The sequence below is a fragment of the Mustela nivalis genome (assembly GCF_964662115.1).
Source record: "Mustela nivalis genome assembly, chromosome: 1".
NCBI classification, from domain to species: Eukaryota; Metazoa; Chordata; class Mammalia; order Carnivora; family Mustelidae; genus Mustela; species Mustela nivalis.
The window spans coordinates 207,760,860-207,787,979 of NC_139020.1; the positions used below are offsets into that span (position 1 = coordinate 207,760,860).

General features: G+C 43.1%; 1 protein-coding gene across 2 annotated transcripts; it reads left to right on the top strand.

Moving 5' to 3' along the window:
• Positions 1 to 134: 134 nt before the first annotated feature.
• On the top strand, positions 135 to 26,665 carry LOC309864806 (uncharacterized protein). Of its 2 annotated transcripts, XM_082730620.1 has the most exons (6): positions 135 to 326; positions 21,112 to 21,381; positions 21,734 to 21,855; positions 22,201 to 22,327; positions 22,507 to 22,567; positions 23,714 to 26,665. In XM_082730620.1, exons 3-6 carry the CDS (start codon positions 21,853 to 21,855, stop codon positions 25,443 to 25,445), a joined length of 1,923 nt encoding a protein of 640 aa, XP_082586746.1. In that variant the 5' UTR covers positions 135 to 326; positions 21,112 to 21,381; positions 21,734 to 21,852; the 3' UTR covers positions 25,446 to 26,665. The 2 variants fall into 2 exon arrangements, with proteins under 2 accessions (XP_082586746.1, XP_082586745.1); XM_082730619.1 differs by lacking the exon at positions 21,112 to 21,381.
• The last annotated feature ends 455 nt before the right edge of the window (positions 26,666 to 27,120 follow it).

A 27,120-nucleotide genomic window follows, 5' to 3' on the forward strand; every position in this document is an offset into this window, starting at 1 on the left:
GACGTCCTCGCAGAGACCAGGTGGCAGCCCGCCGCCCGAGCAAGGTCGACTCAAAGACGTGACCTCCGGCCCGCTGTCACTCAGGCGGGCGGGGGCGGGGCCTCGCGAACGGCCCAATCAGGGGAGTCGCTGGAACGGTACGTGTGGGCGACGCGCTGTGGACGGTGGGGACTCGGTGCCGTCGCCGCTGTCCGGCTGAGGCTCGCATCACCTCGCGCTGTCCTGAAAGGCTTGGGGAGCTTCCGCCACGTCCTCTGTGGCCGTGAGCTCCGCCGGCCGCGGCAATCGCATGGTGGTCGACCCGGTACCCCAGAAAGCAGGCAATGGTGAGTGTGCGGGGCCGGGAGTCGGGAGAGGGGGGCGGTGGGACCGGCTGGAATCGGTCGATGGGGGGAACCTGGCTTCCCCGCGGTGAACTCCGGAGTCTGGGGACCCGAGGCCGCGGATGGCGCGGCACGCAGCGCGGGGCGGCCCGGCCGCAGGGACCCATGCCATCCTGTCCCGTCCCTGCGTGGCCGCCCCCTCAGATCGGGCGGTGACCACAGGGAGGGTCATCAGGGGACGGTCATGCCTCGGTCTCCCGGGTTCGTGCGCGGGAGATGCTGTGGTCTGTGGGGTCCCCTTCCTCTCTCCCTGGGGGGACCCAGTGTCCCTGCACTTTTCCAAACATTTGGGGAGTAGGGTCTCAAAGTCACGACCCTGTGCCCCCAGCCTAGCTCTTCATGGGACTGGCAATAAATGCCTCAATTTCCAGATCTTTCCGTGTTTTCTGAAACGCCATCTTTCCTCTCCAGTTCAGAGCATCATTATTAACTATTTGTTCTCCGGGATGCATTTCATATTACGCAGTATTTTATCATTTATCCACAGAGCCATGGATGGCTCTTTTTAAAGGTTTATTTTTGTGGGTATTTTACATGAGAAGAAAGCGGAGAATAACCACCTGGAACTGTTTTATGAAATCTTTGTGTCCCGACCCCAGCAGGATCTTTCCTGGACACTGACATCCTGTCGGATGTCCTTTGAGTGGAGGTTCTTCCTTAAAACTTTCCTGGTGATCTGTCCTGTCAGCATTGCCCTCCTTGCATTTGTCATTCTGAAAAGATTTATTCACTTGAGACTTCACTTGGGAGACAGTATAAAGTATTTCCAAAAAGGTGAATTTCAGAAAAAAAAGAATTATTCCTTCCTATTTGTTACAGTTTGTTCCCTTTTTTCTTCTAAGTGGGTACAGTAATATTCTGAGATCTTTTAGTTCTTTCAGGTGATTTTAAATGGCATAGCAGGGCCTAGACCTGTGACAATAAGTTTCCCAACCCAGTTGTTTACAAATCGATTTATTTTCTTGGAAATAATGGACATTTTCATTTTCTGATAGTAGAAAGTTGGTTTTCTTGTTGAACTAGTACAATTCCTTAAAATTTTCTTTCCTCCTTTACACATAAACACTGATGTGTGAGATTTTGCGGGATTCTTGAACCCCTGGGTTTCTGTCATTTAAATGACCAGTGGTGGTCCGGAGCATTGCGATTGGGGAGCAGAGGCCTGAGGCCAGTAACTCCCAAGCTGAGACCAGCTCTGAGCTGGCAAAGGCACAGGGCGTTTTCTCAGTCCTAGATGTTTTTGCATGTTTGGGTTTTGCATCCATGATACAGGTGCACTCAGAGTGGAATTTGTGTACTGAGAAATTGTGAGAGTCTGGAGTTCTGTCTCCTGGACAAGATGTTTATGAATTTGGGCATTTATTAGGGTCACAACCTTAAACTGAATCTGCCTGAGAGTTTCCTTTCCTGGGGGAGGAAGTTCCCATAAGCTGCCCGGAGAAAGGAGGGTGTGCGGGGCTCCCAGAGCCCATTCCTGCAGGTTCTCAGGTGATCCTTTCCTGCACCAGGGGCTGACCCTCTGTGGAGGTGCTGTCTCACCTGGGAATGTCTAGAGCCCAGCTTGGAAGTGGGTTTAATTTCTGAATATGGGTTTTCCTTCTTAGCTCTGGGTAAGCAGGCTGCTTATCTGAGCGGCCTTGAATGTTTGCATTTCTTTCCTTGGCATTCTTTTTTATCTGTTGCATACTCCAGTCCTTTCAGTCTAGTCTTCCTTAGTAGTTTGCAGTTTTATTTCCTGTCCAAATGGGTAAGATTTTTTATTTTTATTTCTCGGGCTTTGAAAATGTAAGTTGATTGAGAAAAATGTGTGAGGCAAGAAAATCTTGAAACCAAACAATTTTTATTCCTTTTAGGCACAGTCTCAAGCTGTGAGGTGGGCATATTGAAGTTCTCAGGCACATTTTTTCATCTTTATTATTATTATTTTTTAATATAAATATTTTATTTTGGGGGCACCTGGGTGGCTCAGTGGGTTAAGCCTCTGCCTTTGGCTCACTTCTTGATTTCAGGGTCCTGGGATCGAGCCCTGCATCGGGCTCTCTGCTTAGCAGGGAGCCTGCCTCCCTCTCTCTGCTGTTCTGCCTACTTGTGATCTCTCTCTCTAATAAAGTCTTTTATTAAAAATACTTTATTTAAAAAAATTTTTTTAAAGATTTTATTTGACAGAGAGAGAACATGAGAGGGGGAAGGTCAGAGGGAGAAGCAGCCCCCTTGGTGAGCAGGAAGCCAGAGCCAGCCTCAATCCTGGGACTCCAGGATCATGACTTGAGCTGAAGGCAGTCACTCAACTAACTGAGCCATCCAGGTACCCTAAAGATTTTATTTTATTATTATTTATAAAAGATTTTATTTATTTATTTGACACAGAGAGAGATCATAAGTAGGCAGAGAGGCAGGCAGAGAGAGACAGGGGAAGCAGGCTCCCTGCTGAGCAGAGAGCCAGATGTGGGGCTAGATCCCAGGACCCTGAGATCATGATCTGAGCTGAAGGCAGAGGCCTAACCCACTGAGCTGCTCAGGCGCCCCTAAAGATTTTATTTTTAAGAAATCTCCACATCCAACTTGGGACTCGAACTTACAACCCCGAGATCAAGAGTCGCATGCTCTACTGACTGAGCCTGCAGGACACCCCTCATTTCTCACATATAGAGCCGTTTTTGTATGTGCAGGTCTCCAGGGAACTTTTTTTTTTAAGATTTTATTTATTTATTTGACAGAGATCACAAGTAGGCAGAGAGGCAGGCAGAGAGAGAGAGGAGGAAGCAGGCTCCCTGCTGAGCAGAGAGCCCGACGCAGGACTCGATCCCAGGACCCTGAGATCATGACCTGAGCTGAAGGCAGCGGCTTAACCCACTGAGCCACCCAGGCGCCCTCCAGGGAACTTTGATGTTTAAAAGGCTTTACTATTTTTTTAAGGCAAATGAATTTGTTTTAATTGATGTCAGAAAAACTACCCGAGCTTATGTAAATCTTAAAAATCCTAGTAGGTTTCAGGATTTAAATGCAGTCCCCTAATGCAGTGCAACATACTGTTCATTCCTGACAGTATCCCTAGTGTGACATGTGGCAGAGGGACAAACTGTGGTGTCCCTTGTCCTTTTATTTATTTGTCCCTTGTCCTTTTAGTTAGAGCACTGAAATTTTTCATTTTTTATGGGCTGCACTTTTATACTTGGCTAGTACTTAAAGAATTAGATCTTAGAATGATTTCCTGTGTAGAAAAGTTTAAATTAATTTTTTAAAAAGATTTTATTTATTTGACAGAGATCAAAAGTAGGCAGGCAGACAAAGATGGGGAAGGTGGCTCCCTTTGGAGCAGAGAGCCCGATGCGGGGCTCAATCCCAGGACGCTGGGATCATGACCTGAGCCGAAGGCAGAGGCTTTAACCCACTGAGCCACTCAGGCATCCCAAATTTAAATTAATTTAAAATTGAATTTAAAGTAGCAAAAGTTGAAAACACTATTAAGTAGTAAAATATAGTGTATATAAGTGTGTTTCTTTTGTATTAATTGCATGCTAAGGATTACAATTCATAAAAAACTAGTAGACCAGAAAAAATGTCAAGATACGAAAAGACGAAAGTTCAGGGTTTTTTTGTTAGAGCATTTTATGTTTACGGAAAAATTGATCACAAAGTACAGAGGTCCCACTTGACCTCTCTGCATCCACAGTTTGCAGTATTTTTTACATCTCCTGTTCCTGTGGTGTATTTGTTACAACTGATGGAGCAGTAGTCCTGGCCTGAAGTCCGCTGTTGATACAAACATAGATGTTTTGTATTCAGTACAATCTGTGGGTTTTGGCAAAGGTACAATGACAAGTGTCTATCATTTCTTTTTAAGATTTATTTACTGATTTTGGAGAGAGCACGTGCATGTGTGGGGAGAGGCGGGGTGAAGAGGAGGGAGAGTGAGAGTCTCAGGCCGACTCTGCTGAGCGTGGAGCACGACGCGGGACTCCATGCCAGGACCTGAGATTGCGACCTGCGCCAAAACGAAGAGTTGGGCGCTTAACCAACTGCTCCACCATGCACCCCGTGTCCATCATTTCTCTCTAGTGTAGAATAATCTCTTGCTTTCCTAAAAATAGTCTGTGCTCCCCCTATTTGTTCAGTCAGCATTCCCTCCAACACCCCAGTCTCTAACCGGAAAGATTTTTAACGTGCAGAATGTCCTGCGCTTAGAAACTGCGTTTCAGGTGGCGCCTGGGTGGCTCAGTGGGTTAAGCCGCTGCCTTCGGCCCAGGTCATGATCTCAGAGTCCTGGGATCGAGCCCCTGCATCGGGCTCTCTGCTCAGCAGGGAGCCTGCTTCCTCCTCTCTCTCTGCCTGCCTCTCTGCCTACTTGTGATCTCTCTCTCTTGTCAAATAGATAAATAAAATCTTTAAAAAAAAAAAAACTGCGTTTCACCTTGTGCGAGTGTCTTCTTTCACTTAATATACTTTAAAGGTTCCTGCTGGTGTTTTGTTGGCTTTATCCTTTAGTTCTTTTGATCACTTAGCAGTATTTATCACATGCATATATCATGGCTGTTTCCTTATTCTGCTACTGAAGGATATCCTGCTGAACTCTTGGCAGTTATGAATAAAACATCCGTAAATGGGGCGCCTGGGTGGCTCAGTGGTTAAGCCGCTGCCTTCGGCTCAGGTCATGATCTCAGGGTCCTAGGATCGAGTCCCGCATCGGGCTCTCTGCTCGGCAGGGAGCCTGCTTCCTCCTCTCTCTCTCTGCCTGCCTCTCTACCTACTTGTGATTTCTCTCTGTCAAATAAATAAATAAAATCTTTAAAAAAAAAAAAAAAAAAAAAAAAAAAAAAACATCCGTAAACATTCATTTGCATGTTTCTGTGTGAGTACGAAGTTTCAATTAATTTGAGGAACTACCAAGGAGTATGATCACTAGATCCTTTGGTGAGAGTATGTTTAGTTTTACAGGAAACTGCCTGTCTTCCTAAGTAAGCTTACCATCTTCCTTTCCTACCAACAGTGAATGAGATTCTTGTAGGTTTACATCGTCACCCGCGTTTGGTGTTCTGAGTGTTTTGAAAAATTGTATCCTTATAAATAAGTGTCTAGTGACACCCATTTATATTCTAATTCCCTGATGACATTTGAAGTTAAACTTCTTTTCATATGCTTATTTGCAGTCTGTGGTGTACAGTCTTTTGTGGTCTGTGTTCAGATCATTTGCTTTTTTTTTTTTTAATCATTTGCCCATTTTAAATTGGATTTTTGGGGGCGCCTGGGTGGCTAGTGGGTTAAAGCCTCTGCCTGCAGCTCAGGTCATGATCTCAGGGTCCTGGGATCGAGTCCTGCATCGGGCTCTCTGCTCTGCAGAGCAGAGAGCCTGCTTCCTCCTCCTCTCTCTCTGCCTGCCTCTCTGCCTACTTGTGATCTCTGTCTGTGAAATAGATAAATAAAATCTTTTTAAAAAATTGGATTTTTTGTCTTAGCTTTAAGAATTCTTTGGACATTTTGGGTGTCCTTTATCAGATAACTGTTCTGTAAGAATTTTCTCCCTGTATGTGACTGTTCATTTTATTTTTCTTTTTTCAAGATTTTATTTTTATTTGAGATAGAGTGAGAGAGAGAGAGCACAAGCAGGGGGCGCAGCAGAGGAAGAGGGAGAAGCAGGCTCTCCACTGAGCAGGGAGCCCGGCACATGGCTGGATTCCAGGACCCTGGATCATGACCTGACCGAGAGCAGATGCTTAACCCACTGAGCCACCCAGGCATCCCGTGACTATTCATTTTCTTACCACTCTATTTTGTAGAACAGGATTTTTATTTTAATGAAATGAAACTTCCCATTTTTTTCTTTCATGGATCTTGCTTTTGGTATTGTATCTTAAAATACATCAGTTAATCCAGGATCATCTCCTATGTGATCTTTTAGGAGTTTTTAACTTTAGATTTACAATATATAACTTTAGATTTACAATATATATATATTTTTTTTTTTAAAGATTTTATTTATTTATTTGACAGAAATCACAGGTAAGCAGAGAGGCAGGCAAAGAGAGGAGGAAGCAGGCCTCTCGCGGAGCAGAGAGCCTGATGCGGGGCCTGATCCCAGGACCCTGAGATCATGACCCGAGCCAAAAGCAGAGGCCTTAACCCACTGAGCCACCCAGGCGCCCCTACAATATATTTTTGGTTGAGTTTTGGGAAAAACATAAGGTCACTGTCTAAATTCTTTGTTTGTTTATCCTTTGCATGTGGATAGCCACTCTTTCTAGCACTGTTTGTTTAAAAGAATTTTTTCAGGGCGCCTGGCTCCCTCAGTCCATGAAGTATTTGACTCGTAATCTTAGCTCAGGTCATGGTCCCAGCATCCTGGGATTGATCCCCATGTCGGACTTCACACCCAGCACAGAGTCTGCTTCAGATTCTCTCTCTCCCTCTGCCCCTACCCCTGCTCATGCATGTGTTCTCTCAAAATCTTTTTTTTTATTAAGATTTTACTTATTTATTTGACAGAGATCACAAGTAGGCAGAGAGAGGAGGAAGCAGACTCCCTGCAGAGCAGGGAGCCCGATGTGGGGCCTGATCCCAGGACCCTGGGATTATGACCTGAGCCAAAGGCAGAGGCTTTAACCCACTGAGCCACCCTGGTGCCCCAAATCTTTTTTTTTTTTAAAGGCTTTTTCTCTATGTATTGCCTTTTTGTCCTTTGTCAAAGGTCAGTTGACTGTGTTTGTGTGAGTCTGTAGGAAAACAGTTGACTGCTGCTTCCTTCAACCTTGCTGTGCTCTGTTACTGATTTTTTCAGAGTGATCTCTGGAATTGCTGGGGGCTCTATCAGATAGTCTACATAGTAAACCATGTGCTATGTAATTCACAGGTTTATTTTTTGCTTCTCAATCTATATAACTTTTATTTCCTTTTTTTGCCTTACTGCATTAGCTAGGTCTTCCAGGATGATGGGGAATAGGAGTAGAGAGAGGAGACTCCGTACCTTGCTGGTTAGCTTACCAGAAAAGCAACGAGTCTCTCGCCATTATCATCGTGTTAACTACAAGATTTATGTCGATGTTCTTTTCCAAGAACAGGAACTCCTCCCCTCTATTCCTAGTGTGTTACCGTGTGTGTTGAGTTCTCACATGTTTTTTCTTTTTCACCTCCTTGTACTCCTGATAGTAGTAATCTCTGTCTTCCTTCTCTTCTCACTTAGATTGACTCAACATGCACCAATTCCATTCGTCATTTCAAGGAACTAGCCTTTGGTTTTCTTGATATTGTCTCTTCACTTCCTGTAACTCTTTTTTTTTTTTTTAAAGATTTTATTTATTTATTTGGCAGAGAGAAATCACAAGTACACTGAGAGGCAGGCAGAGAGAGAGAGAAGGAAGCAGGCTCCCTGCTGAGCAGAGAGCCTGATGCGGGACTCGATCCCAGGACCCTGAGATCATGACCTGAGCCGAAGGCAGCGGCCCAACCCACTGAGCCACCCAGGTGCCCCACTTCCTGTAACTCTTAATGTCTTTTATAAGTTTTACTATTTTATTTTCCTTATTTATATTGAGATATAACTGACATGTAACATTAGTTTCAGGTGTACAACATAATGGCTCAGTATTTGTGTATACCGTGAAATGCTTCCACAGTTTAAGTCTAGTTAACATCCTTCATTGCACATAGTTACAGTTTCTTTACTTACCATAGAACTTTTAACACCTACTCTCTTAGCAGCTTTCAAATATTCAGTGTTAACGGTGTTAAGAGCTGTGGGTACCATGTCGCATGCTGCATCCAGTGACTTATTTTATTACCAGAAGGTTTTTTTTAATTTAATTTAATTTAATTTTTATTTTTAAGATTTTTTTTTTTATTTGCGAGAGAGAGAGAGAGAGCATGAGAGGAAAGAGGTCAGCGGGAGAAGCAGACTCCCCACTGAGCAGGGAGCCCGATGTGGGACTCGATCCCGGGGCTTCAAGATCTTGACGCTAGCCGAAGGCAGTTGCTCAACCAAATAAGCCATACAGGCGCCCCTATTACCAGAAGTTTGTACCTTGTGACTCCCTTCACCCATTTTCCCCACCCTTCACCTCTGGCAACCACAGTTTGCTTTGCGTATGAGTTTGTGTTTTTGTTTTAGTTTTTATTTTTTTGTAGGATTTATTTACAGAGAGAGCTTGTGTGCACGCATGGTGGGGAGGCGCAGAGGGAGAGAGAGTCTGAAGCAGACTCTGCCTAAGCACGGAGCCCGACGTGGGTCTTGATCTCACGACCCTGAGATCATGACTGGAGCCAAAACCAAGAGTGGGATGCTGAACCGACTGTGCTACCGGCTCCCCTGTGGTTTTGTTTTCAGATTCCACATATAAGTGAGTCTTTCTCTTCTGACTTTTCCTCTTAGCATAATATTCTCAAAGTTTATGTGTTAAAAATAGTAAGACTTTGGGGTGCCTCAGTGGGTTGAGCCTCTGTCTCTCGATTTTGGCTCAAGTCGTGAGATAAGGCCCCACGTGGGGCTCCGCACCCCTGGAGCCTGCTTAAGTTTGTCTCCCTCTGCCCTTCCTGCTCTCTCAAAGGGGCAGTATTTTATTCTTTTTCATGGCTGAATAGTATTCTATTAATATATATCAGTTTGTCCATTGGTGAACACTTGTTTCCATATCTTGGCTATTGTAAGTAATAATGCAGTGAATATAGGTTGCTTATATTTTTTAGAGTTAGTTTTTTTCTGATAAATACCCAGAAGTGGTATTATTGGATCACGTGGTCATTGTAGTGCACAAAGGTTCCCTACATCCTCACCAACACTTGCTATTTGTCTTTTTGATGCCAGCTGTTCAGACAGGTGTGAAGTGATAGCTCATTGTGGTTTTGATGTGCCTCTCCCTGGTGATCATGATGTAGAGTACCTTCTCATGTACCTGTTGGCCACCTGTGTGTGTTCTGTGGATAAATGTCTGTTTAGATCCTCTGCCCGTTTTTTTTTTTTTAAGATTTTATTTATTTATTTGACAGAGAGAGTGATCACAAGTAGGCAGAGAGGCAGGCAGAGAGAGGGGAGAAGCAGGCTTCCTGCTGAGCAGAGAGCCCGATGCAGGGCTCGATCCCAGGACGGTGAGATCATGACCCGAGTTGAAGGCAGAGGCTTTAACCCACTGAGCCACCCAGGCGCCCCTCCATTTTATTTTTTAATTGGGTTCTTTTTTTGGTGTTGAGTTTTAGGGTTTCTTTATGTATTTTGGATATAACCCCTTGGATATAACCAGAGATACAATTTGGAAATAATTTTCTCCCATCGAATAGGATTTCTTTTTAAGGATGATTTAAGGATTTCATTTAAGGATGATTTCTTTTGCTGTGCAGAAGCTTCTTAGTTTGATATAGACCCACTTGTTGACTTTTGCTTTTGTCGTCAGATCTAAATAGTCATCTTTAAGATTGATGTTAAGGAGCTTACCACCTGTTTTCTTCTAGAAATTTTATGGAGTCATGTCTTACACTCAACGTCTTTAATCCATTTAGAGTTGAGTTTTGTGTATGGTGTAAGAAAGTGGTCCAGTTTTTCCGGGACTGTTTATTGGAGAGACGGTCCTTTTTTCCATTGTAAATGTTTATTTCCTTTGCTGTAAATTAATTCACCACAGAGTATGGGTTTATTTCTGTATTCTCTGTTCTATTCTATTGATCCGTATGTCTGTTCTATGCCAATGCCTTATTGTTTTGATTACTAGGGCTTTGTAACATAGTTTGAAATAAGAGAATGTTATGCCTCCAGATTTTTCTTAAGATTGCTTTGGCTATTCAGAGTCCTTGTGGTTCCATGCAGATTATAGGACTGTTCTATTTCTGTGGAAATGCCATTGAGATTTTGACAGGGATTGCATTGAATCTGTAAATTGCTTTAGATGGTGTGGATATTTTAACAGTAGTAATTCTTTCAATCCACTGGGCATGGAATATCTTTCCATTTATTTTGTGTCATCAGTTTCTTTAATCAGTGTCTTACAGTTTTCAGTGTATATGCCTTTCACCTTTTTGATCAAGATTATTCCTATTCTTTTTGATGCAATTGTAAGTGGACGTCATTTATTTATTTTAAAAAAGATTTTATTTATTTATCCGAGAGATAGTGAGTGAGCACAAGCAGGGAAAGCAGCAGGCAGAGGGAGAAGCAGGCTCCCTGCTGAGCAAAGAGCCCAATAGGGGGCTCCATCCCAGAACCCGGGGATCATGACCTGAGCTGAAGGCAGGTGCTTAACCAATCTGAGCCACTTAGGTGTCCCCTGGACTATTTTTAAAATTTTATTAAGTTTTTCATTTTAATTTCAATATAGTTAACATACCGTTAAATATTTTTATGGAGTTAAGGTTGATTGTTTTCTTAATTTCTTTTTTTTTAACTTTAAACAAATTTTTTTTACACAAAAGGAACGATCAGAAATTAAGAAAAAGTGAATATGTTTTCTTAATTTCTGATCGTTCCTTATTAGTGTAGAGGAATGTAACCTTTTTTTTTTTTTTTTTTTTGGTAGAATCTTTAGAGTTTTCTGTATACAGACAGTTCCCAACTTAATGATGGTTCAGCTCAAGATTTTTTGACTTTTTGATGGTACAAACGCAACATACATGCAGTAGGAACCATATTTTGAATTTTGATTTTTTCCACTCTCAGTATACAATTCCGTGTTCTCCTGTCCTGCTGGGTGGCAGAAGCAGCCCCAGCTGTAGCTTCCAGTCAGCCCCACAATTGTGAGGGTAAATGACTGTTACTGTTAAAACCCTTCTGTCCCTATACAACCATTCTGTTGTGTTTTTTTTTAAGATTTTATTTATTTATTTGACAGACATATCACAAGTAGGCAGAGAGGCAGGCAGAGAGAGAGAGAGGAGGAAGCAGGCTCCCTGCTGAGCAGAGAGCCCGATGTGGGGCTTGATCCTGGGACCCTGGGATCATGACCTGAGCTGAAGGCAGAGGCTTTAACCCACTGAGCCACCCAGGTGCCCCAACCATTCTGTATTTTACTCTTGGTATGGTATCCAATAAACAACATGAGAAATTCAACACATTGTTAAAAATAGGCCTTGTTGGGCACCTGGGTGGCTCAGTCAGTTAGGTCATGATCTCAGGGTCATGGGATTGAACCCTGTGAAGGGCTCTTCACTCAGCAGGGAGTCTGCTGGAGATTCTCTCTCTTGCTTCCCCTTTATCCCTTCCCCCAAACAAATCTTTTTTAAAAAGGCTTTGTAAAAAATAGGCTTTGTAAAAAAAAAATTTGGCTTTGTGTTAGCTGATTATACCAACTACAGGCTAATGTAAGTGGAGTATGATTAAGGTAGGTGACACTAAGCTTGTATGTTCATTAAGTTAGGTATATTAAATATATTTTTAGTTTTTTTTTTTTAATTTCATTTGAGAGAGTGAGAGCACATGAGCTGGGGAAGGGGGCAGGCAGAGGAAGCATACTCCCCACTGTGCTGGGAGTCCCAACTTGGTGCTTTGGTCCCAGGACCCTGAGATTATGACCTGAGCTGAAGGCAGGTGCTTAACCTTCTGAGCCACCCAGCTGCCCCTACATTTTCAATTTAGAGATATTTCCAATTAATGATGTATCAGTACATAACACAATCATAAGTTGAGGAAGATCTGCAGAATATCCTATCATCTATAAACAGACCACTTCACCTCATTTTTTCTAAACTGGGTAGCATTTTTCTTTTTCTTGCATAATTGCCCTGGTAGAACTTTCCAGCTTTGTGTAGTGGGCATCCTCCTCTTGGTCCTGATCTTAGTGGAACAACTTTCAGCTTTTCAGCACTGAGTATGAGGTTATCTGTGAGCTTGTCATGGCCTTTATTATGCTGAGGTATTTTCTCTGTGTACCACTTTGTTGAGAGTCTTTTATCATAGATGGATATTGAATTTTGCCATATGCCTTTTCTGCATCCATTTAGAAATCATGACTTTTGATCTTCATTTTGTTAATACGGTTTATCACATTGATTTGTAGATGCTGAACCATACTTGCATCATGGAATTAATCCCACTTGATTGTGGTAGATGATCTTTTTAGTGTGTTGTTGGATTCACTTTGCTAGTATTTTGTTGAGGACTTTCCTAGCTTATGTTCGTCTGGGATACTGGACTGTAATGTTCTTATGGCATCTTCTGGTATTAAGGTAACACTGGCTTCATAAAATTAGTTTGGAAGTATTCCCTCCTATTTTTTAGTAAGCATTTGAGAAGGATTTGGTATTACTTTTTCTTCGAATGTTTGGTAGAGTTTACCAGTGAAGCCATCTGGTCCTGGACTTTGATTTGTTGGGATGCTTTTGGTGACTGGTTGACTCTTTTTACTAGTAATCAGTCTATTCAGATTTTCAGCTTTTTCATAATTCAGTCCTGATATGTATTTTGTTTCTAAGAGTTTATCCATGTCTTCTAGGTTGTCCAGTTTTTGGTGAATAATTGTTCATAGTAGTCTCTTATGACCCTTTGTATTTCTGTTGTACCAGTTGTAATGTCTTCTCCTTCATTTTTTTAATATATTTGAGTCCTCTCTTTCTTTTCTTTTAGACTCTAACGAAAGGTCTATCCATTTTATTTATCAAAAAAACAAAAACAAAAACAATAGGGACACCTGGATGGCTCAGTTGGTTAAGCGGCTGCCTTTGGCTCAGGTCATGATCCCAGAGTCCTGGGATCGAGTCCCACATCCCAGCTCCCAGCTCCACGGGGAGTCTGCTTCTCCCTCAGACCTTCTTCTCTCTCACTGTCTCTCTCTCTCAAATAAATAAATAAAATATTTTAAAAAAAAACCTCTTAGTTTCACTGATTTTTTTTTCTATTTTTAATTTGCATTTTGTTTATTTCCACTATGATCTTTGTTATTTCTTCTTCTAGCTTTGGACTTTTTTCTTCTTTTTCTAGCTCCTTGAGGTATAAATTTGGATTTGAGATCTTTCTTGATGTAAGCATTAATTGTTATGAAATTCCTTCTTGGAACTGCTTTTGCTGCATGTTGTAAGTTTTGATACGTAGTATTACCATTTTCATTTTGTCAAGGTATTTTTTGACTTCTCAAGTTGATTATTTTCACCTGTTAGTTCGGTAGCATGTTAATTCATCTGCACATATTTGTGAATTGTCCAGTTTTCTCCTTGCAGTTGATCTGTAGGCCCACCATTGTGATTGGAAAAGATGGTTGATGTGACTTTAATCTTCTTTAGTTTATTAAGACTTGTTTTGTGGCCTAATATATGATCCATTGTGGAGAATGTTCTATGTGCATGTAAGAATGTGTATTCTGTTGCTTTTAGATGGAAATGTCTGTTAAAAATGGGTCACTTAATTTCAGTGTTTCCTTACTGTTTTTCTTTTTTTCTTTCTTGGTCTGGATGATACATCTAATGATAGTTAAGATATTAAAGTCCTCCACTATTATTGTATTGCTGTTTCTTCCTTTAGATCTGTTACTATTTGCTTTATATATTTAGATGCTCCTATTTTGAGGGTATAAACATTCACAAGTAATATATCCTCTTATTCATGCCTTTATCATATAATGACCTCCTTTGTCTCTTTTTTTTTTTTTTTAAAGATTTTATTTATTTATTTGTCAGAGAGAGAGCGAGTGAGAGCGAGCACAAGCACAGGCAGACAGAGTGGAAGGCAGAGTCAGAGGGAGAAGCAGGCTCCCTGCGGAGCAAGGAGCCCGATGTGGGACTCGATCCCAGGCCGCCGGGATCATGACCTGAGCCGAAGGCAGCTGCTTAACCAACTGAGCCAACCAGGCGTCCCACCTCCTTTGTCTCTTATAGTCTTTGTCTTAAAGCCTATTTTGTGTCAGACAAAATAGCTAGTTTTTTTTTTTAAAGATTTAATTTATTTATTTGACAGACAGATCACAAGTAAGCAGAGAGGCAGGCAGAGAGAGAGGAGGAAGCAGGCTCCCTGCTGAGCAGAGAGCCTGATGCGGGGCTTGATCCCAGGACCCTGGTATCATGACCTGAGCCGAAGGCAGAGGCTTTAATCCACTGAGACACCCAGGCGCCCCGTCCATTAACATTTTAAAGTAATTATTGGTTGGTATGTACTGATTGCCATTTTGTTCACTGTTTTCTAGCTCTTTTTGTAATTTGTTCTTTTCTTGGTTCTTTTGTGATTTGCTGATTGTCTGTAGGACTACGTTTAGATTCCTTTCTCTTGTGTGTGTCTACTATAGGTCTTTGCGATTCCCATGAGTTTACTAGAATAGCTTATGTTTATAGTAATCTAAGTTGATAACAATTTAAGTTTGAGTGTATTCTAAAACTCTGCATTTTTATTCTACCCCCATTTTATGTTTTTGATATCACAGTTTGCATTTTTGTGTCTCAGTTAACAAGTTAGTATAGTTATTTTCATACTTTTGACTTTTAACCTCAACTTCATATGATTAACCTCCCACCTTTACATTAGTCTGAATTTCACTACATATTTACCTTTAATGGTGTAATTTGTACTTTCATATTTTCCTGTTACTGATTAACATCCTTCCATTTCAATGTAAAGAAGTCCCTTTTGCATGGCTTGCAAGGCCAGTCTAATGGTGATGAATTCCTTTAGCTTTTGCTTCAGTTGGAGAACTCTTATTCTCCAATTCTGAAAACTTTGCTGAGTTGAGTTTTCTTTGTTAGCAGTTTTTTTCTCTTTTTAGAAAATATTTTAGGGGCACCTGTGTGGCTCAGTGGGTTAAGCCTCTGCCTTCCGCTAAGGTCATGATCTCAGGGTCCTGGGATCGAGCCCCACATCAGGCTCTCTGCTCAGCAGGGAGCCAGCTTCCCCCACCACCATCCCCTGCCTGCCTCTCTGCCTCCTTGTGATCTCTCTCTCTCTGTCAAATAAAAAAAAAATCTAAAAAAAATTTTTTTACTTATTTGTCAGAGAGCATGAGCTAACACAAGCAGGGGGAGTGACAGGCAGAGGGAGAAGCAGGCTCCCCAGTGAGCAAGGAGCTGGATGTGGGGCTTGATTCCAGGACCCTGAGATCATGAACTGAGTTGAATGCAGATGCTTACTCAACTGAGCCACGCTGGTGTCGCTGGCACTTTTTTTTCCTCCCCCCACCCAGCACTTTGGATATGTCACACCATTCCTTTCTAGCCTGCAAAGTTTTTGCTGAAAAAATCTGATGATCTTATGGGAGTTATCTTGTACATAACACGTTTGGTTTCTCTCTCTCTCTCTCTTTTGCTGGTTTTAAGTGCCTCTCCTTATACTTTGACACTAACTGTAGTGCTTCTTGGTGTGAGTCTCATTGGGTTCATTGTATTTGGAACTCTCTGGGATTCCTGAATTTGCTGTTTCCTTCTCCAGGTTAGGGAAGTTTTCGGCTATTATTTAAGTTTTCTGCTCCTTTCTCTCCTCTTTGGGAATCCAGTAATGCAGACTTTGGTCAACTTGATGTAGTCCCATAAGTCCCTTAAGTTGTCTTCACTTTTTTTCATTCCTTTTTCTGTATACTGTTCTGATTGGGTAAGTTCTGCCCTGTCTTCATTTTTCAGTTCAGTTCTTCTTCAGCTCTATGACTTCTGTTTGGTACTTTGTTTTCTTCTGCTTGTTGGAATTCTTTCTTTTTTCATCCATTCTTCTCCTGAGCAAGGTGAGCATTTTTATTACTGTTATTTTGGACCCTTTATCGGATAAATTACCTATCTCCTTTTTGTTAAGGTCTTTTTCTAAGGTTTTATATTTTGCTTTTTGGGGGAATACATTGTTCTGTTTCTTTGGTTTCCTTGACACTCTCTTGGTTTTTATGTGTTAGACAAAACAGCCCCCTCTCCCAGTTTTGAAGGAATGAACTCATGGAAGAGAGCCCTTTGTTGTCTCTCAGACCTTTGTGATTGTCCAAGAAGGCTATTTGTAATTGCTCCCAGTAACTGAGGGTGTGCCAAGGCCTACAGTGCCCCAAGAGGAGGATCTCCGTCAGCATCTAGATACAGGCTGATTAGAAGGCAGACCCTCAGGCAGCAGCTTTTAAAGTTTGCGACATAACCTCTTGCAGGTGAAGACTGGGAGATGGACAGTTCTGCCTGCTTCCTCTGCTCTGAGCCGTGAGTAACAACCAGTTAGGAATGTTTTCTTTCTTTGGTCCCAGTGCATTGACTGTAAGCCCTGCTGGCCACCAAGGGCAGGGTGTGAAGGGACTCCAGGGCTTCTATACAAGCTCTTATGTTGGACATTCATAGGCCTGGGGGGCTGGAGGGAGGATAGAGGGAGCACGGGAAGATGGTGTCCACTTGTGAGGAGATGAGGAGAGACAGTGAAGTATCCTTCAAATGGAGAAGGTGCTTTGAGACCAAAATCAAAACAGGCCACTTGACACAGTTGACAGAGTTGTATTCCGGGTAACTTACTGACGGAAGAGCGGTCAGTGGCTGGGCCACGGCAGCTGCATAGCTGTTCTCCACAAGCCCAGGCCTCAGTCCACAGATTTTATAGAGGAAGGGGACACACGGAGGGACACTGTAGCGAGATCAGAGGGCTGCACGTACCTCAGAGAACATGCATGCCCCTGGCTGACTACTGACCTTTCCTCGGCTCTTGGGGCACCACCTGTGTGCCAGGAAGGGGGATGGCAGTGTTATCTCTGACAGATGGGTGAAAGGCCAAAGCAATCCTCCCCTCATTCTGGCCTTGGTAGGCATTCCTAACGTGTGTATATTAATCTCCGAGGAGCCAGGAACACGAAGCCCAGCTTTGGAGGGCCAAAGCTGGAGTCAGTGTTGGCAGCCCTCCCACACTGCTGTCTTCCCCAGCTTCTGGTCCTAGGTGTGTGTTTAATTAGAAGCTTGCCCCTTAGATCACAGCTATGAAGGTAAACTAATAGGCCTCTTTCACAGAGACTGGGTGCCTTTCTTTGCTGTGCCCTGGGAACGGTGGTGGCCAGTTCAGAACTGTTTCTGCATTCCTTACAGTCTCGTGGGACCCAGCGGGCGGAAGCCCTCTGACCACCAGAGCCAAGCAAGTGAGAGGTGTTTCCTGGGCAGCAGAAATTTTCTGCAAAAATCAAGAGTGTCAGGCAAGGGCACATGCTCCTGGGAGATACCGGAGAGCTGGAGAGAGACAGAGGAGGAGCGCAAAATTGTCTGTTTTGGGAGGACATTTCAGTAAGCCCTTAGATGTGTGTTAAATCAGATGCCTGTCTTTCAAGCTGACACTTTAAGATAAGCAAGAAGACTCGTGTTTTGTTTTGTTTTTTGTTTTGTTTTGTTTTAGAGCAGGGAGGGGCAGAAGGAAAGGGAGAAAGAGAATCCTAAGCAGGCTCCATGCCCATCTCACGACTTGAGCTGAAATCAAGAGTCAGATGCTTAACCGAATCAGCCACCCTGGCACCCCCAAGCAGGCCTCTTCAACAGAAAAGTGGGGGTGCTTTTCAGTCAACTGCCTCTATGCCGGGTCCTGGGCTGGGTGAGTCTGCACACGTGAGTCTTTTAATAACTGTGTCAGGTTGTGTAGCCTTCTTGGTCCCATGGATGCAGGCTCCATTGGCTTTCAAAGGTAGATGTTTGGGGGCTCATCTTCAAGTTCAAGTCTTAAAAGTTGGGGGTACCAGATGTGGTTCAGAACCTTCATTCCTCAGGGAGAAGCTTGGGATTCTGAGTTCCCTCCTGACTGTGGGTTGCTGCACACGTTGTGGGTGATTGTGGGTGGGGTTTATGGCAAGACGGTCTGTCAGCCTCTCTGACCTGCCTTCCTGGGGGTTGTTTCCTCATTCAACAGCGTGCAGGAGTTGCTTAGCTAGTTTTTGGGGTTTGGATTTTTCCAAGGAAATTATTCCATAGGTAGGTGTGGATTCAGTGTGTCTGTGGGAGAAAGTAGGTAGAGGGTCGTTTCATGTCACCGTCTTGAACTGGACTATTTTATTCTGCTTAAGGTTTGTTCTTTATTGTTTGCTCAAGTAGTTGCTCACGTTACTGTCAATTTTTTTTGCCTTTATTTGTTTATTGTTCAGTGGTATAAACTTCCTGCTAGGCTCCTACAGTTGCTACACCAGACAACTTTTAATAAATTCTATTTTCATATCATTCAATATAATGATTTCTTCAGACTTTTTTGCTCCCAGTATTTAGAAGTTTTTATCTCCATGTCTTTGAGGTTTTCCAACTACTTTCCTGTTACTGATTTCTAGATTAATGCTGCTGTTTCCTGAGAACATATTTGTAGGATTTCTGTTGTTTCAAATTTAAGGTGTTTAAAAAAAATTTTTTTTTTCCTCAACGATTTTATTCATTTATTTGACAGAGAGAGAGAGAGATCACAAGTAGACAGAGAGGCAGGCAGAGAGAGGGGGGAAGCAGGCTCACCGCTGAGCAGAGAGCCCGATGCAGGGCTCAAACCCAGGACCCTGAGATCATGACCTGAGCCAAAGGCAGAGGCTTAACCCACTGAGCCACCCAGGTGCCCCACAAATTTAAGGTGTTTTATAGCCCAGAAGGTGGTTTGTCCAGGTGAGGGTTGCATGTGCACTTGAGAATAATGGAAATTTGCTGTTAATGACATATCCTATGGATTTCAATGAAACCTGTTGCTCACTGGTACTGTTCAATTAACTTGTCTTTCCTGATTTTCTTCCTGCTGGAACTTTTGCGTTACTGATACGGGGTTGTTGACAGGCCCATTTTTTGCCTAACATATTTTGCTATTCTGTTATATATACGAAAGGATTGTTAAATTTTCTTGGAGATTTGACCCAGTGATCATTACATGATTCCCTCTTTATCTGAAATTTCCTTGCTTTGACGTAGGCCTCATCTGAAATTAATCTGCTCTGCTGGCTTTCTTTTGGTTACTGTTGGTGTGGTACATCTCTCTCCCTCCTTTTATGTATATTTGTGTCTTTATCTTTAGTTCTTTTTAATGTGCTGTTACAGTATCATTCGGCTGTAGGATTTAGACCATTGATGTTTAAAGTGGTTATTGATAATGTTGATTAGTAGCTACAGTGCTTTTTACTCTTTCTTGTTGTCCCTGTTTCTTTGGCTTCTGCCATTTTTCTGCCTTCGTTGGCTTTGATTGAACATTTTCTCTCTTCGCAGCATATCAATTATAGTTTCTTTACTTTGTTTTCCCGAGTTTACCTCATGTCAGAGTATTCCTAATTTTCCCCTGGCCCATGTAACATGGTCATTCATTTCACTTACCCGAAAGCTTATTACTGAATGCAAAAGTGAGGTCTATCAGATTTGTTAGTAAAAGAAAAGGTATTTTATTTTAGTTTCTTTCCTAATTCTCTTACGTACCTCCCAGTGAATTTCTTCTCGTGTTCTTTGAAAACCAGGTGTACTCGTGTCAAATTCCTCAATTTTTGCCTCAGAAAGTCCTTATTTCTTCTTCATTTTTGAAGAACAGTTCTAACCGAATTGTAGGGTGGTGGTGGTTTACTTTTCAACACCTGAAGTGTTTTACTCCAGTCTCTTTCTTGCTGAAATGGTTTTGGAAAGAAGTCCTATTTGATTCTGACCTTCGTTTCGGTGTGACTGAGGTTGGTTCCTCCCCTCGCACGCCTGGCTTCCTTCACTGTATTCTCTTCATTTTGTATTTTTCTGCAGTTTGAATAGGATGTGCTTGAATTTGCGTTTTCAGTTGTTTGGGGTTTTTTTTTCCCCCCTTCATTTTCCCTTTTGTCTTCTCTTAGCTTCTCTCAAATGGTAGGAAGATTCACTTTTTCCGTTCCTTTCTGCCTTTCTTTTCCATCAATTAGTCCCATTTTGTGTATTTTATCCTTGTCTTTATCCCAAAGTTCTTGGAGAGTGTGTTCTTTTTTTTTTTTTCCTGTTTGCTTAGGCCCCAGTGAAACAGATTCTTCTGAGGACAGGCCTTGTTAAGAATAGAATATTCTGGGCATATTTCAAAATAGCTTCTTTTCTGTCTCCAATTTTGAAGACTGTGGTTTGCCCTGTGTCCTCAGTTCTCTGGCGGAATCTAAGAAGAGTTGTTTCATTTTAAGTTTTTTGCTTTTTCCTTGTGAGGGAGAGCCTGCTTCTGAGTTCATTATTTGACAAACAACAACCAGATCTCTGGCTCTGATTTTTTTTAAGATTTTATTTGTTTATTTGACAGACAGAGATCACAAATAGACAGAGAGGCAGGCAGAGAGAGAGGGAAGCAGGCTCCCTGCTGAGCAGAGAGCCCATGCGGGACTCGATCCCAGGACGCTGAGATCATGACCTGAGCCGAAGGCAGCGGCTTAACCCACTGAGCCACCCAGGCACCCTCTGGCTCTGATTTTTGATGCTTGATGCCTACAGCTTTGAAACTCCTCCCTCCTCCTCCCTCCTTGGTCCGCTTCTATCCAAGACAGGGAGAAAGCCTAGTGCTTCCTGCTTTGGCAGCGGCAAGAGGTTCTGTTCATACAGGCTCCTGCCCTTGTGTGTGAGCCTTTAGTCCACTCAGAGCCTCAGAAAAAAAGTCTGCCTGCTTTTCCCTGGTCTCTCAAGCCATTTCATGCCAGCGTGAGAGGCCTGCCTTCCTCCCCGGAGACCTCAGTTCCAGAGTGAACGTGCTTACCCCTCGCGGCAGTAGCTGGTGTCCTCAGCTGAGGGATTCCTGTACTTGGGGGTTGGCTGTGGCGCTTCTGTGCACCACGTCGCAGCTCATAAATGAGAGAAAATGAGAGGGTCCCCTCTAGAGGCACTGGTCGGGAACTTCCTCCTGAAATTGGAGGATGGAGATTTTATGTTCTCTTGGAGGAGAGCACTGCTGAATCCATTATTTCCTCCTCATGAACAGACTCACCATCAAACCATTGTGGATGTTCGTGAACTCCCTTACAACCCGCAGCTCTTAACCTATTCGTCAAGGTTCGCCTGGGCCAAGGACGCTGTTATGGTTTGACCAATAAGAGTTCTTTTAGTACTTTCTCAACTCAGCATGTGTCCTAAAAAGTGAGAAGCAGCCCTGAGGCTCACTGGACGGGGTTTCTGTGGAGACCTCTGAGCCGTCGCTTCTGAGTAACTTCTGGCTAGGTGAACGGGACGGAGATACGGAAAAACGGATGCAGTAAGTACCGCAGCGGTGCAGAGTACGGCTTCTGCACAAGAATATTTGCCTTTGGGGGCACCTGGGTGGCTCAGTGTGTTGGGCCGCTGCCTTTGGCTCAGGTCATGATCTCGCGTCCCGGGATCGAGTCCCGCGTCGGGCTCTCTGCTCTGCAGGGAGCCTGCTTCCTCCTCTCTCTCTGCCTGCCTCTCTGCCTACTTGTGATCTCTCTCTGTCAAATAAATAAATAAAATCTTAAAAAAAAAAAAAGAATATTTGCCTTTGTCCAGCTACGTCTGGCTACCTCTGATGGCCTGGAGGACTTCGGGCCGACACGGAAAGCTGATCCTTGTTACAAGTTGCATTTCCATAGGCCTCCGGGACGCTCGTGGCTGGTGCTGGGACTAGAACAAGCCTCCAGTTCTTCACTGTGTTTTACTCATTAAAACCTCGTGCAGACTCGAGCCCGTGCATCATGGAGTGCTGAGTTAAATGGTATGTAAGAAGGAAGGAGATGAGAACGTCCTTCTCAACAATAATTAGCGTGCTTAAAATAACACTGGTCTCATTTGTATAGCATTTCGCTCATTCCTCCAAGGTGCTCTGGACCCCGCCATTAGAGAACAGTAACATTTAAAGTGATCACAGTAACAATTGGTAAATAATTTGCATGTGTTCATGATACTGTTAAATTTATGAGGAAGTGGGAACAGAAAGTAAATTCCTCATGACCAAGAGAAGCAAGACGTAAATGTTTGGAGACCACAGAATCACATACATAACATAACCTTCCTATAAATTGGGTATAAATCCCCAGTGCTGTCATTTGGGATGTTTTAGGATTCAGTGACCTTTGAGGATGTGGCTGTGAACTTCAGCCTGGAAGAGTGGGTTTTACTGGATTCTTCGCAGAAGAAACTTTACAGAGATGTGATGCGGGAAACCTTCAGAAACCTGGCCTCAATAGGTAAAGATGATGACATTCTTACTGAACATTAGCAGTTAGAGAATAGGTATTTCTTGCCCATCAGTCTTGTTCTAACATGTGGGAAAAGCATACATTAGTAAGCTAACAAAGACCTAAAATCTAGTAATTTTTTATAATTTCTAAAAACATGGAATTATTTTTCTCCATTTGCATTTTAGGGAAAAAATGGGAAGATCATGACACTGAAGATGGGTACTATACGCAGGGGAGAAAACTAAGGTGAGTCACACAGTATAGCAGTGTCCCACGTGAGAAACCTTCTGTGGCATGAATTTTTTTTAAGATTTTATTTATTTGACAGAGATCACAAGAAGGCAAAGAGAGAGAGAAGAGGAAGCAGGCTCCCCGCTGACCAGAGCACCCGATGTGGGGCTCGATCCCAAGACCCTGGGATCATGACCTGAACCGAAGGCAGAGGCTTTAACCCACTGAGCCACGCAGGAGCCCCGGCATGAATTTTCTAAAATCAAATTAATCAGAGGTGCCGGGGGCTCAGTCAGTTCTATGTCTTCCTTCAGCTCAGGTCATGATCCCAGGGTCCTGGGATGGAGTCCCATAGGGAGCCTGTTTCTCCCTCACCCTCTGCTTGCCACTCCCCCTGCTTGTTCTCTCTCTGTCAAACGGATAAATAAAATCTTTAAATAAATAAATAAAGCCCAAAGTGTTCCAATTTATCCTTAAATTTTTTTTCACTGAAAATATTTACTTAAATAGGACATAGGTGTTCAGTGTTTGCAAAACTGTCCACTTGAAAACAGCGTAAAGAAAATCCCTGTATGTTGAGATGCCTAAGTGGCTCAGTCTGTTATGTGCCTGCCTTGGGCTCAGGTCACGATCTCAGGGTCCTGGGATCAAGTCCTGCATCAGGCTCCTTGCTCAGTGGGGAGCCTGTTTCTGCTTGCCACTCCCCCTGCTTATGCTCACTCACTCTCAGTCTCTAATAAATAAACAAACAACCCTGTAGGTTAATAATCTTTGTTTACATGATAACTGTGGCCAGTTCTATTTATGAAACATTCAGTCTATTAACTTTTCAAACATTTAAGAAAGGGCAGGAGACCTTCATTTTGCTGTAAATTATAAAAAATGTAATTCTAGGGGCACCTGGGTGGCTCAGTGGGTTAAAGCCTCTGCCTTTGGCTCAGGTCATGATCCCAGGGTCCTGGGGTTGAGCCCTGCATCGGGCTCTCTGCTCAGCAGGGAGCCTGCTTCCTCCTCTCTCTCTGCCTGCCTCTCTGCCTACTTGTGATCTCTGTCTGTCGAATAAATAAATGTTTTTTTAAAAAAGATTTTAAAAAGTGTAATTCTAGTATCCTGCTAATACAAATAACCAAGAAATATTCATATATTTCTCATTTTTTACAGAATTCATATGGTAGAAAAACCTTATGAAAACAAAGGGGATCACTGTGGAGAAACCATCACCCAGACTCCAGATCTTAATCTGAACAAGGAAAGTCCTTCTGGAATAAAACCATCTGAAGGTCCTCAGTATAGAGAAACCATCACCCAGACTCCAGATCTTATTCTGAACAAGAAAACACCTTCTGGAGTAAAATCACCTGAAGGTCATCAGTGTGGAGAAACTATCACCCAGACTCCAGACCTTAGTCTGAATAAGAAAAGTCCTTCTGGAATAAAACCACCTGAAGGTCTTCAGTGTAGAGAAACCATCATCCAGACTCCAGATCTTAATCTGAACAAGGGAACGCCTTCTGGAGTAAAACCGTGTGAATGTAGCGTGTGTGGAAAAGTCTTTGTGCGTCATTCGTCCCTTAGTAGGCACATCAGATCTCACAGTGGACATAAGCCATATGAGTACCACGAATGTGAAGAGAAGCCATACAAGTGTAAGGAATGCGGGAAAGCCTTCAGTTACCGCAAATCTGTTCACAGACACGAGAGGACTCACACTGGGGAAAAGCCCTACGAATGTCAGGAATGTGGGAAAGCTTTCACGTGGCTCACGACTTACCGAAGACACATGATAACTCACACAGGAGAGGGACCTTACAAATGTAAGGAATGTGGGAAGGCTTTCAGTTGTTCCACTTCGTTGCGAACACATGAGAGAACTCACACTGGAGAGAAACCCTATCAGTGTAAACAATGCGGTAAATCCCTCAGGTCCCCTCTGGGTCTGCGAATACATGAAAGAAATCACACTGGAGAGAAACCCTATGAATGTAAGCAGTGTGGGAAAGCCCTCAGTTGTCCCAGTTCCTTTCGAAGACACGAAAGGACGCACACTGCAGAGAAACAGTATGAATGTAAACAGTGTGAGAAAACCTTCAGCTCCCCTCTAGGCTTGCGGATACATGAAAGAATTCACACAGGAGAGAAACCTTATGAATGTAAGGAATGCGGAAAAGCCTTCATTTCTCTGTCAAGCATTCGAACCCACATGATCACACACACTGGGGATGGACCTTACAAGTGTAAGGAATGTGGGAAAGCCTTCATTTGTCCCAGTTCCTTTCGATCTCATGAAAGGACTCACACTGGAGAGAAACCCTATGAATGTAAACAGTGTGGGAAAACCTTCAGTTGGCCCAGTTCCTTTCGAATACACGAAAGAACGCACACTGGTGAGAAACCTTATGAATGTAAGGAGTGTGGCAAAACCTTCATCTATCGCACAACCTTTCAGGGACACATGAGAAAGCACACTGGAGAGAAACCCTATAAATGTAAAGAGTGTGGGAAAGCCTTCATTTCTCCCTCAAGCGTTCGAACGCACATGATAATGCACACTGGAGATGGACCTTATAAATGTAAGGAATGTGGGAAAGCCTTCAATTTTCCCAGTTCCTTTCGCATACATGAAAGGACTCACACAGGAGAGAAGCCCTATGAATGTAAACAGTGTGGTAGAGCTTTCAGTTGTTACACGTCCTTTCGGACACATGAGAAAACGCACACTGGAGAAAAACCCTATGAGTGTAAGGAATGTGGAAAGGCCTTCATTTATCGCACTACCTTTCGAGGACACGTGAGAATGCACACTGGCGAGAAACCGTACAAATGTAAAGAATGTGGAAAAGCCTTCAGTCGTCCCAACTCATTTCGAAGGCATGAGCGATCTCACACTGAATAGAAACTTCCTGAATGTAAGCAGCGTGGGAAAAATGTCAATGGACCTTCATCCTCACATGTGAAAGCCCCACGGGAAAGCAGTCCAACAAATATAAGAAAGCCTGATACAAATGAATCCCTATGTAATGTTCCAGAAAACTGTAACCTCAATCATTATAAAAGTTATAAATATATTGTATTTATCAGTGCCTCATTCTTAAAGTGGATCTCTGGACTGTGGATATTTACTACTTAATTTCAAAAATGAACATTGAGGTGAGATAATTCTGTAAGTACTCTTTTTATTGTTGTTTAAAGATTAATAGATATTTGTTTTCTCCTCAAATCAGTAACATTTTTCTCTATTTTGGAGTCTGATCCATGGATGAATCGAGGTGGTTTCTAAATGTGCGAGTAGGTTTAATTTTAAAATAATGGTTTAGAATTGTTGATAAATGACATTTTGGTATTTGTTGGGATTTTCCCACTGGCCGCCTCTGTCAGCTACTGGATCTCCATTACCCATCAAATATTCCATCTTTCTTAGGAGAAAACCAGTTTTTGTCACCTGGGTAATGTGACATTTCCTAGAATCTGTTCCCTTTGTGATTCTACCTGTAGCCTCACTTGCATGAGGTTTGGAAGGCCGGAGTACTGGAGGCGTTAGGTTTCAGAGCTGACAGACAGACAGAAGCTGTATAGGAGCTTGGAGGATAACCTGCTTATAACCTGTTTTCCTGATCGCTTGCCCTGCCAGTCAAGAGTGCCCTCAAAACCACAATTAACTGCCTGACTTCCATTTCTCAGAGGTCCAGGTTTCCACATACACCTTCACATGTTCTGCATCAAGGATCCACCACAGTTTGGATTTTCCTGCCAGCGCTCGTGCATCCAGGCGACTAATTGGAGCTTTCATGGTTGGGAGTATTCTCTGCTGCTCAGACTCTCCTCTCCTCTAGACTGCATTCATTTAAGGTCTAATTTGTGTAGTAAACACCTTGTTTTGGTAATACTGCTAGCGACCACGTGTTCCTGATTCCACTGCGATAGCTACAATGATGCCATCCAAAAGAACCACCTTGGACTTTGGTCCTCTGCTGTGCTGTGACTGTGAGAACTGGCCCCTCCCCCGTATCAGGCTGATTATGGATGTTTCCCTTAGTTCACAGCTGTGTGTAGTTCCTCAGTGTGTCTTCAAGTATGTTTGTATGTGATTAAAAGCAATGCATTTGTCAAACAAAACCTTCCATAGTCATTTCTTAAAACATTAACTGGGGCACCTGGGTGGCTCAGTGGGTTAAGCGCCTACCTTCGACTCGGGTCAAGATCTCAGGGTCCTGGGGTGCTTGGGTGGCTCAGTGGATTAAGCCTCTGCCTTTGGCTCAGGTCATGATCTCAGGGTCCTAGGATCAAGCCCCACATCGGGCTCGCTGCTCAGCAGGGGCCTGCTTCCCTTCCTCTCTCTCTGCCTGCCTCTCTGCCTACTTGTGATCTCTCTCTCTCTGTCAAATAAATAAAATCTTTTTTAAAAAAAAGATCTCAGGGTCCTGAGATCAAGCTCCCTGTTAAGCTCCATGCTCAGTGGGGATTCTGTTGCTTTCGCTCCCTCTGCCCCTCTCCCCGACTTGTGCTTTTGAGCTTGTCGTTCTCACTCTCAAAATCTTAAAATATTTTATTAACTGTTTTAATACAATTTG

Coding starts and splice junctions, on each gene's coding strand:
- LOC309864806 (XM_082730620.1), top strand. Junction 22,328..22,506: donor CAGAAACCTGGCCTCAATAG/GTAAAGATGATG, acceptor TTTGCATTTTAG/GGAAAAAATGGGAAGATCAT. Junction 22,568..23,713: donor ACGCAGGGGAGAAAACTAAG/GTGAGTCACACA, acceptor CATTTTTTACAG/AATTCATATGGTAGAAAAAC.